Source organism: Buceros rhinoceros, unplaced genomic scaffold, assembly GCF_000710305.1.
Source record: "Buceros rhinoceros silvestris isolate BGI_N320 unplaced genomic scaffold, ASM71030v1 scaffold17202, whole genome shotgun sequence".
NCBI lineage: Eukaryota > Metazoa > Chordata > Aves > Bucerotiformes > Bucerotidae > Buceros > Buceros rhinoceros.
This window is the reverse complement of record NW_010400845.1, coordinates 2,064-13,668: the sequence shown is the minus strand read 5'-3', so window position 1 is coordinate 13,668 and position 11,605 is coordinate 2,064. Positions and strand designations below refer to the sequence as shown.

At 43.1% G+C, this 11,605-nt stretch overlaps 1 protein-coding gene across 1 annotated transcript in view; it reads left to right on the top strand.

Annotated features, from left to right (window-relative positions):
• Positions 1-364: 364 nt before the first annotated feature.
• The window catches only part of CWF19L1 (CWF19-like 1, cell cycle control (S. pombe)), a gene marked incomplete at both ends in the record, with an annotated part of 13,271 nt that continues 2,030 nt past the window's right edge, over positions 365-11,605 (top strand). The window contains 9 exons of the mRNA XM_010132063.1: positions 365-443; positions 2,531-2,632; positions 3,371-3,585; positions 4,580-4,698; positions 5,375-5,459; positions 6,329-6,469; positions 8,731-8,830; positions 10,460-10,539; positions 11,453-11,604. Coding sequence (XP_010130365.1) covers positions 365-443; positions 2,531-2,632; positions 3,371-3,585; positions 4,580-4,698; positions 5,375-5,459; positions 6,329-6,469; positions 8,731-8,830; positions 10,460-10,539; positions 11,453-11,604 — 1,073 coding nt within the window. The remainder of the gene's footprint in view (positions 444-2,530; positions 2,633-3,370; positions 3,586-4,579; positions 4,699-5,374; positions 5,460-6,328; positions 6,470-8,730; positions 8,831-10,459; positions 10,540-11,452; position 11,605) is intronic.

Below are 11,605 nucleotides of genomic sequence, written 5' to 3'. Positions count from 1 at the left end.
AAGTTCCTGAGTCGTGGAGGGGGTGCTCTGGACGTGCCCGGGCAAGTGTTGCTGTTTGGAACCGTACTTGTCCCTCTGGGGCTGTGACCCTCCTCTTTCTGCTCCAGTACCAAAGCGTTGGAAGGAGCCGTAATCTGGGCAGAGAGTGTGGGAGAGCTGCCGCCCCTTTAAACCCCTTAACGTTGCTGTTATGCATTTAATATTAGACACAGGTAAACACAGAGGAACCTTTTTGCTATACCAAACAAAATGCTGTCAGACTGATGTGTACCACAGTGTTAAGAAAATACAGCGTATCAGCGAAAAGCGGCGTGTGTTGTGTCTTTGGTCAAATTGCAACTCTTACTTTATCTGATCTTTTTAGATGCTTTTGTGTGTTGGAAATTTTTTCGGCTCTACTTCAGAGACAGAATGGGCAGATTATCGCACAGGGGCCAAGAAAGGTAAGGAAGGTGTCAGTCTGGATGCTGCTGATTGCACTGTTTCGCAACCCACTTTGCTGTCTTGTCAGTGTGTTTTTTAGTTCAGAATGCACAGTTAAATGGTTGAACTCAAGTAGGAAAACTCCACACAGGAGGAAAAGATGGGTTTGTTTTAAAATGGAACTCATTTCTGTCATGCTCTTGGACTCAGGAGCACAAAAGATGCATGTGTCCAAGTGGCCTGCCTACAGTTTGGGTGTCAAGGCCTGTGCCTTGGGTCATCTGTCCAGTGCTGTTTGCAGTCATAGGAGAGACATGGGATTCTGCTGATTGGTGTCAGGGTCTCCTCTCTCCTTGTCTGAGTGTCTTATGGTTCCACTTCTGTTCTTAGCATCACCTCCTTACAGTTTCACCCTACAGGCTGCCATGTGGGGGCAAAGCTGTATGTAGATGTTTATGGCGCTTTGGCCAGCAAGACCACAGGATTCCAGTGCATCTGCCAGTGCATAGCCCTTGTTCTGCCACCCCTGGTGCTTCCCTCACAAAAATTTCTGCCCCCCTGAAGTGTGCAGCAGTGCTGTTCTACTCTTCCCTTCATTCAATTCCAAGGAGAAAGGGGAAAACAGAGGTGCTGGCAAGCTGAGCATCTCTGGTCTCCAGCCATGGAGATCATAAGGCTTTCCAAAGGAGCAGTGTTTACCCATTCCTCCTCAGTCCCTGCAACCCATGTACTGAAGAGATATTACAGATGTGGATATGAGAAGTCTTATGTGGACTTCTCTGCCTCTTTCCACACCCCTCTTGTAAGGGAGATGCTACCTTATGAGGATCTGTAGTGTTTCTCTACAGCGTGGAGACTACATTTGTAGTGTTCCTCTTTGGTGCTACTCTGGCTCTGGCCCCTGGCATGAGGCAAGCCAGAAAGGAGCTGAGACTCTTGCTGTCTGGTTCCTCTCTGCTGCAACATCACTCCCCAGGTATCTCTCGCTTATTAGTGCCTCTGTGTGAGCCATCTAGACAAAGACTGTTCCATTTGCTGCTTGTGGCTGAAGACCTGCCATGGTGAGGTGCTGCTGTGTTCCTTTTGCTATGAAAATATAAGAATTGTTACTGGTTTAAACTTCACTCCTACTTTTGAAAAAAGGTAGCTTATAGCCTCACCTAGATGCACATAGATACAAACAAGATCTGTGTCACTTCATTTTGGTTTTAAGACCTTCATGAAGTTTTCAAACCTGCTCTGCAATTGAAAGTGATCTCCTGTATCTTCTGACTGTGCGAGCTGGACCTTCAAGCAACAGTCTAACAACAGCTGTAGCAGAGCTGCTGTATTGCTGCTGCTCTCCCTTCTTAAATAGGAAACTATTGCTGGTTTTTATTCAGTGAAAAACTTAGGACCTGCTGACTAGGTTAACTGTCTGCCAGGAACTGAAACTGTGAACTGTACTGGTCTGCCAGAAAATCGGCAGAACTTATCTCTGACATCAGTCGTTGCGTTTTCTAACTTTTAATAGTTTGAAAAGATTTGCCTTACACTGTTTGGAGAAATAATTATAGAGAATTTGAAACTAGTATTTCCCATTGCTCTTTTTTTTCTTGTGTCCAACAGTTCTAGGTGAAGTCATGCAGCAGGTTCTTCTAAAAAGTGATGGAAAGAGCCAGTGAACTTGAGCTTTCCCTCTAAAACATCAATAGTTTGCAGTTTTTTGATAGCCGTATGAATTTAGATCAGCTTAACCTGAATCACGAGGTATTCCTGTGCTCTGGTATTTACTTAGCATTGCCCTAGGGGGAAGACGCGTGTTTTTAGGGCTATGGATCATTTTGGATCTGATGTTCTTACCTACGCAGTGGAGCAAGTAGTAGTTAAAGCAGAGGTTATCCTGTGCTGGTGCTCTATGTATCTGTGGAAACAGCAGGCTTGGGAATTTATTTTGAAGGAAAGTTTCTTGTTCTGTGCTTCTCATTCCTCAGCACGCTGCAAAGGAGTGGTGATGATGTCTGTCAGAATGGCTGGGACATGCTGCAATTTCTAGTAAATGTGGGCTGAACTTGTGCTAACATACTTGAATTAAAGCAGACTGAGTGCATGTGGTTTTCTTCCTCAGCTCCAATTCCAACCTATGTGCTCGGTGCTAATGACCAAGAGACCGTGAGCTATTTTCCAGACATCAGTGGATGTGAATTAGCTGAGGACATCACTTATTTAGGTAAGGCTGCAGGTGGTTTGTGATAAGGAATGTACGTTTGGCCTGTGTTATTTTCCTGAACTTTTCCTGACTTTCCCACTTCAAAGCCCTTCCTTTTTCTGGAAAATTTAAGGTGGCATTTCTTTTTCTGGGATTCAGACTGGAGTTGAAGCCTATGTTTAAAGGCTGATACAATCTGCTATGTAAAATGTGAAAGAGAACCTTGCTTTTTTTGTTGTTTCATAACACTGAATTTGCTAACCAAAAGGGAAGTGGTTGAAAGAGCCTATTTTTTGAGACTATCTTATTCCCATAGTATGCCTGTATTTATATGGGGAAGGTTTCCTACCCAAGTATGATTTTGCTATGCTTTGAGGCTGTATGGAGTAGCAGAGGTAAAAAGTGTCACGTTTAAAGGTAAAGAATCTATAGCAGAGATAAAAGAAAAACTACTTTCTTTCTAGAATTCCACTTGACAAAAAATGTAACAATTTGTAATTGGTGGTTTTTTATTCAGTGTTCTTACTGGGAAGACTGGGGGTTGTCTGAACAGCCTCTTCACTGTAGGCAGGGTTGGGTTTGAGACTTTGTTCTAAAACATGACTTTAGCACAGTTTATGGTCACAGAAAATGAGCTGTCTCTAGGGATAGTTTCAGTAGAAGTAAGGCAGGACCGCTGAATTTGGTCCTCTGTCTATGATGCAACTAAGATTACTTGCAATGTCTAGACCTCAGATGTGTGCCTGTGTGTTAATGCAGGCCGTCGAGGTCTTTACAGTGGTACTTCTGGACTGCAGATTGCATACCTGAGTGGTACAGAGTCCCAGGAGGAGCCAGCGCCTGCCTACAGTTTTAGTGCAAAGGATGTGGCAGAATTGAAAACATCTTTGTTATCAAACGCAAACTTCAAAGGTGTGGATATATTGCTGACATCACCCTGGCCCAGAGACGTGGGGACTTTTGCCAACAGTCCGGTGAGTTTTCTGGAAGAATGAGTTTCCAGATGGATTTAACATCTGCTTGCTGTGGCAATTGGCTGTTGGGCCATCTCGAAGTGCTTGAAAAAGCGGAGAGTAAAAAACGGAGGAATGAACAATTAGATCTCTTGCTCCTTGTCACCTGAAGTTTCTCTTTCAGCAGAAGCAGTATGAGGTGCTAAATTCCATGAATGAGAACTGACTCCCTGCAGAGGTCTCTTTTTCCTGAGAGGCTTGGTTGCTCTGGCCATTTTGAGTGGGGCTAGAAGCAGTTGTCCCTCACTACAAACACTGCTGGGTTCCCTTCTGCAGCAGGAAGGAGCACAGAGAGGAAAACTGCTTTCTTGAGCATGGGTTAGTGCCTGTCACACTGCCACAATAAAAGGCTGTGACAGATGCCTGCAATGTCAGCCTCGTTCCCTGTGCTTTTAGCATAGATAACAAGCTAACAGACATAGGCCACTTCTGAACTTCTCTCTTCCTCTGCCCTTCTGCTTTCGCTACTTCTTAGTTGAAGGCTAATGGGGGAAAAGACAGCACAGGAGCCTTCATGCAAGGAAGTGGTTAGAAGTCTGCTCTTTGGTTGTGTTTTATTTTCCATTGGCTTTTCAGGAAAGGAGTGGGACAAACTTGGCTTCCTAAGGAAACCTCAGAACTTTTCTATTCACTTGACTCATGCACTAAAGCTTTGGCACTGGGCATGTGGTCAAAACTTGTCTTAATGATTGTGATATCTGGTGTTTGCCAAACTCACTCTGTGCTGCTCAGGCTTCATGAGACCAAGAGAAGGAAAATGGATGCAAACCCTGAGTACACAGGATGGAATAAATGAGTAGGCTTTGGTTGGTGATAAGCCCTTTTGATGCTTCCAAGAAATGGAGACCACTATAAAGAGACTTTACATTTCCAGCGTGCAGTTCTGTATAAAACTGTTTATTTTCGCTGCAATCTGACAGGTTTTTTTAAATAAAACTTGATTTGTATTTTATAGGGAGAAATAGACACCAAGAAATGTGGCTCCAAGTTAGTATCTGATCTAGCTGCAAGTCTGAAGCCAAGGTACCACTTTGCTGCCCTGGAGAAGACCTATTATGAAAGACTTCCTTACAGGTTTGTAAGACCATGTGAAATCTCATTTATTTTCTAATAAATATTCAATTTTTAAAGAATGCAGGAGGACAACTTTTTATTAAGTCATCCAGCCCCAACACGGGGTCAAGATTGTTTCTCAATGCATCTTAATTCCTGGTGCCTCAAAAACTGTGCCATTGCTGACAATAACTTGTCAAAGTATGTTAGTGTGAATCTGATGCCAAGTTAGTTGCTCTTAGACACATCTAAACAGTGTTCAGCCTAATTCCAGGGTGTATCTCTGAAAATGTATTGTGGTAAAGCTTGTGTGGTGAAGAGACCGCTGTCTTCAGTTATAACTTTGTATATAAAATGTGACTATTGACATAAAATAAAACTAAGGCTGTCATGTTAATGTTGAATAAGATTATTGTCCTTTCCACAGGAAACATTTTAAAGGTGTAGATATTTTCAGACTAGTGAATTGTCCTCTCATCTGTGTATCTGGACTGCAGTGAAATGTCATTTTGGTTTGTGCAGGTGTTTCCTGTTAGTTCTCGTAAGTCTGTCTGTCCTCAAGCCTCCTTGTTATTTATCAAAGAGTATATATGGCTGACCTGCTGTCTGAGTAGCTTCATGGAGGATACGTGGTTTTCCCACTGTCCTTTTCTATATTGTATATCCCAGTACAGTCACATTTTGCTTCCTTACACAGAAATCACACTGTGCTACAGGAGACCCCGCAGCATGTGAGCAGGTTTATCGCACTTGCTGATGTTGGCAACACAAGCAAGAAAAAGGTACTGACACTCTTTTTGATCTTTCTTCTTTTCTCAAGTACAAGTAATAGGGCAAGCTATTGGCTAGCTAGAGGGCAGTGTCAATCACTTACTTGACTGAAGTGGAGGGGTCTCTCTCACTTGAGTAATAGATACCATTTGCTCATTATGTCAAAAGAGTAAGGGCTGCAAGATGTGTTCTGAGGCACTGCTGTTCTCTCCCTGGTCAAATGGCATGTAGCTGTGGAGACAGCTGCAAAGGAAAGTGGTTAGAAAGCTGCCATTCCTTCCCCTTCCTCAGGTGCTTTATGTATTTTCTGTTTGCATGGCCTGCTTTAAGAAGGAAGTGAAAATCCAAAGAAGCCCTTACAAAATCATTGACAATAACTAACTTCTGGAATGAAAGGGGCTGTTTGTTTGGGGTTTTTTTTAACCTATTTCTCTTCTTCCCTTAAGAAAGTTACAGAATGTTGGTATAGAAGGACAGGTTGCTAGTGGTTTAGAAGGCATAGAAACCAGACCTGGTAACAAAAAAAAAAAAAAAAGCAGTCCAGGAGTTTTGGACAGAAAGAAAGCCTGGAAAAAGGCAAGGATCAAGGCTGTTTCTTTTTCAAGTAGGATATACTATGGCTTTTCAGAAAGATCTGTCCTTAAAGAGAAGGGAATGAGCCACTTGGAAACGTTCCATAGACTCAGTTGCGCTGGGTGGGAGACCGACAGAGGGAGTGTGTTTTCATGTCCTGCCTTAGCTTAAACACTTACCTGCTGAGTTTTTGCAGGGCTAAGTTGTGTGTTACTGTTTCAAGGTGCCTTAGTTCACAGCTGACGAAGAGGTCAGTTGTAGTCATGACAAAAACTTCTTGCATTTGAGCCATCTGTTTTTGTTCTAGTATCTCTACGCCTTCAGCATCGTTCCAATGAGCTTGATGGACCCTGCAGAGATAGTGAAACAACCACAGGATGTCACTGAAAATCCATATCGAAAATCACGGAAGGAGGCACAGAAGACCAAAGCACCCCTGTGTGCAGAGGTACTGCTGCCTTCTCCCATGTGTAGTTTCCCTCTCTGCATTCAGGGAGCTTAGATCAGTGTTTGGCTTTAACCTTGGAATTTTCAAAACACTTCAGGCTTCTGTGTAAACTATTTGCGTTAGTCAAATTGTATAGATGCAATGCACGGGTGTTTATTACAGTTTGTCCTTCTTAAGCCAACTGTATCCTAGTCCGCATCGAAAGAAGCGTGGCCAGCAGGTCAAGGGAGGTGATTCTGCTCTTCTGCTCTGCTCTCGTGAGACCTCACCTGCTGTACCATGCTCAGCTCTGGAGTCCTCAGCACAAGAAGGACGTGGACCTGTTGGAGGGGGTCCAGAGGAGGGCCACAAGAAAATAACAGAGGGATGGAACGCCTCTCCTATGAGAAAAGGCTGAGAGAGTTGGGGCTGTTCAGCCTGGGGAAGAGAAGGCTCCAGGGAGACCTTATTGTGGCCTTTCAAAAGGGGGATTGTAAGAAAGATGGGGACAAACTTTTTAGCAGGACATGTTGCAACAGGACAAGGGGTGATGGTTTTAAACTAAAAGAGCGTTGATTTAGACTAGAGATAAGAAAGAAATTTTTTACAGTGAGGTTAGTGAAACATTGGAACAGGTTGCCCAGAAAGGTGGTAGAAGCCCCGTCCCTGGAAAAATTCAAGGTCAGGCTGGACAGTTGAGCAACCTGATCTAGTTGAAGATGTCCCTGCTCACTGCAGGGGGGTTGGGACTAGATGACCTCTAAAGTCGCTTCCAACCCAAAACATTTTATCATTCTTCTTGCAGGTCTCTGTAATGATGCTGTAGTTAGATCTGCTTGCTTATCGGGACTGTTTCCTATGGGCACCGCAGCACACATGGTCTTATTCTTCCTAAGCTTGTAGACCGCAAATCAGTCCTTTGCAGTTGGCCCGCAGTTTTCTCCCTTAGGCTGCTGGCTACTCAGGTGGTATTTTTTTTTGATGTTGCATTTTCACTATATCCCTCAATGCTGGTGAGTGAGGTGTTGGGTATAGTTTGGAGTTTTTTTCTCGAGTGTCTTAATTTAGTTACCAGCTCCATGCTCCTTGAAATATTGATTGCTTGCCACCTGAGAACAGAAGGTTTCTTTCGTGGGGCTTGAACGCTTATTGGTGTCAAAGGATATAAAATTGGCAGCTTTGTAGTTTGATCACCAGACAAGTGCATTGTGTTCATCAGGGCAGAGACTCTTATTTCCCTGTGCAGAGCACGTTTTGTCCTCTAGGCATTGTGGGATACTCCTCTAACGCAGACATATGAATAGCTGTGCTTGTATATCTTAATGGAATGTAAAGAAACCAAATTGGGAAATCGTTGGTAGGGGGCAAAAATAGCCTGAAGCTTGACTTGGGCTTTGCTGGAATAGTGTTGTGTAAAGTAGGAAGTGCAAGTACTGCTCTCCAGCCTTTCTCCCTGGAATGTACATACGGAGTGAAGGGCTGGCCCCTTCCAGTTGACAACATGGGTGGGCATGAAAGTGACAGACACATCCTGATTCCTTTAGCTGTGACAACCTCCCTGCCCCTAGCTGAGATATGCTGTTGTGTTCAACTCTTGGCAGTAAGGCTTTAAGTTGACCTAACAGTCAGTAACTTGATGGAAGCAAAACTTCTTGTGCCTTTGAGCTTCAATATCCAGTTGAAGACAGGTGGGAGAGCTTGCCAGGTTTAGTGGGAAAAATGCTTCTGATGTACATGCCAGTTCTTCCAGCATAGGTTGGACTTTAGACTGCAGTCATGCTCCTGTGTGGGAGCCAAGCTAAGGTGGCATGAGCAGCCCTCCTCTTTACTGTCCTCTTCCCAGGTGCTTTCCTCTGTAGCATTAGAGCCTTCTAATAGCATTTTTCCATACATGACAACTTAGTCAAATGGGTTCAGCCTCTGGGTGAGTTTGAGAGGTTGACATCCCTAAGAAGTAAAGACATTCTTTTGGCACTGGCTGTCAAGTGAAAAAGAGATTTGAGTAATCCATAAAATCAAGCAATTCTGAATGTTCAGTGTTAAGGCTAAATAGGAGAATGTGACAATGTGGGCCAGCTCTCCCAGAATCTTTTCCCTGGCTGCAGTTGTATATCCAGGCAGGCAAAGTCTGCCATGTTTACTGGGAGAGCTCAGCTCATTCTGTTCTGGGATACTGATGCTGTCACTGCTGATGCTTTTTGAAAGTGGTTACACGTCTCTTCAGGAAAAACCAAGTTCTGTGATGCAGTTATAACGAGCTTCATTTTTCATTTTCTGAACAGGAAGAACCAGCTTGTCAGTTTTTCTTTGATTTGAACAAGAAACGTCCCTCAGATGGGAAAGAGAGAGGGAACTCCCAACCTAAGCAAGCCAAAAAAACTTGTAAGTATGTGGATGCTTTTTTCCTGAGTTTTTCCACTGAGGCATTGGACCATCTCACTCTTCATTTTTCTCAAGCTGTTGAGCTATGTATTTCAGCTTGCCAATGTGCTCTGTCACCATACTAGATGGGAATACAGAGCAATGAAGGGTCCTTCATTTCCTACAAACCTGATAATCAATAGGTGAAAGAAAAGTCAAAACTATAGTTTAAAAGCTAGCTGGATCTGTGGTGATTGCAGTTGGGCTGATGCCTGATGCCTGTCAACAGGCAGTTTCAAAAAGCAGCATGTTTCCATTCAGAGGGACTCTAGGGGACTGGCTCGCAGTGCTAATGAATTCTTGAAATACCACTTCAGTCATTCTGTGCTGTGAGTTCACAAAGTATTAATGGACTGGAAAGGGAGGAAGCCCTCTGAATTTCTATGCTGTAAACCTCATTAGAATTTGTCTAAATTGAAGAAATTTAAATGAAATCTCTAAGGATTGTGACTTCTTAGTGACAGTGTTACTGCAAGCATGTATCTTTAGAAATGGTGGACTCGATTATAAAAAAAAAAATCTGCTTAAAATGCAAATACAGGTGACAGCCTCCCCTTTTGTTTCTGTGAAAGCTATTCCCTCTGCCAGTGGGTTAGAAGACATTCTTCAAAAATACCTGTGGTAGGTGAGCCTGGTTGCCTTTCTTATGTGAGACTAAGTTTTTCAGGTTTTATTTATTAGATTTCCAAACCCTTTGTGAAGTCCTACAGACTAAATTATGCTCAAGCGAGCGCAGTATCATTGCTGTATACATGCCTGCAGAGGCACAACTGGCTGTAATGGCAGTCAGTTCTGATGAAAGAATGCGTGTGGGTTGTCTTGTTTGACCCATCACTTTTGTAGGACATAGTGTGCCATTGTGCATATTTGTCTAACTTCTAAAGTCTTCTGGAACTTGACATCATAAGAAGAAGCCTTGTTACACTGTTTTGCTCAGAAATGAACACTAGAATTGGATATTTGGTTTCCTGCACTTCTGGGGAGAGCTCAGTCGTGTTTATTGTGTTTTCAGAGCTGCTTGTTTATTCTTGTATGCAGCCTGCAGAGGATGTGAATATCGTGTTTGATTGTAAGGAAAGGCCTAGCTTATCAATGCCATCAACTTATATTAAAGGTCAGCTCAGATATCACAATTTGGGTGTGAATCTAGGTGTTTTGAATGTGATGAATAGGCCAGAACTGACAAGTGTGTTTCACAGCATCTGGCCTTGTCTGTAAATTACTTACTAAGTAGTAATTCTACCTCATAGTTATTTGTTTGTTTAAATTTGCTGGTGCTTTCTTATTAGTGAGCTGTAACCACTAAATGTCTGGAATTAGTGCTGTTCCATTAAATTTGAGCACTTAATGAGAATGGCATGCAGAAAGGGTGTTGACTGCCATCACCACCTCTCTCGCTGGAATTTCCCAGAGGCAACAGTTCTCTGAACTGATCTCCTTCCAGGAGCTGTGTCCTCCTGACATCTTCAGAACTTTATCAGCTGGGAGGGGTGGCTGGAAAATAACAGCTCTTACAGATCTTGTTTTGTTCCTTGTTCTGAAAAATAAGCCTTGCACTAACAATTGCTCATCTTTCCCCCTCCAATAAAGTACAGCCTGCGGGGCCTTGCTGGTTCTGTCTTGCCAGCCCAGAAGTTGAGAAGCACTTGGTTGTTAGTATTGGCACACATGTAAGTACCCGTAGCGTGTTCTCTGCTACATGACAGCAGAATCATGCTAAGACACAACAATCTAAAATACAAGTCTCCGATTTTAAGTCTTAAAAAGGCCAAACAGACTTCATTTGAAGTTGACTCTTGATTTTGTTTTCAGTTTCTTTGCACATCCCCTACAAAAGATCTAAGAATATAGATAAAGTCATTTAAAAAATGAAGCATGGCCCAGTTTTGCTTCAGGAGCTTGCATGGATTATGATGCTGCAACACTTCTTGCTGTGCAGGCCCTCATGGTTTGCTTATGTTACCATCTGGCAAAACTTTTCCAGCATGAACTCAGCATACACTGAGACCTGCTTTGGCAGCAGGTTGCACTGGCTGGAGTTATACCAAATCTCTCTGAGATGATTGGTTTTGGTTTTGTTACGTATAGATTAAACAGAAGATAAGATGGCTTGAAAGTTGACATCTGAAAGTACCTCTTGAAAATTAATTCAATCAGCGGTGTATTTACTGTGCTTAGTTACTGCTCCTGTTTAGCATAATTGCTTCAAACTGCTACATGGACAGGTTTGTCCATGGCCTTATTGCAAAAGCCATTAACAGTTTCCAAGTGGATTTTCTTGTGATAGTAAGAAACTCTAGCCAGAGGTGTAGTCCACTCAGCTGCTTTCCTGCAGACAAAGCATTCCCTGGCATTCAAGAGTTTGGGTTTCTTTGTCCTTTAGCCCTTTCTCATTCCTATAACAATTAATAAATAGCTAATAAACAGTCCTTAGTAAGTGACATAGAGGAGAAGACTTTCCTGTTCCCGAGACAGAATCGCTAGGCTGGGGGATACTTAGAATGTAGTCAGAGAATACATTTCCACAGTAAGGTAAGTAACTGTTTCTTGCATGAGTAACTGGCGTGTGTTGTTTCACTCTAGTGCTATCTTGCCCTGGCCAAAGGTGGCTTGTTACCTGATCACGTCTTGATTTTGCCTGTTGGGCACTATCAGTCAGTGGTTGACTTGTCTTCAGAGGTGATGGAGGAAGTGACCAAGTACAAGTCTGCCCTAAAGGAATTTTTCAGAAGCAAG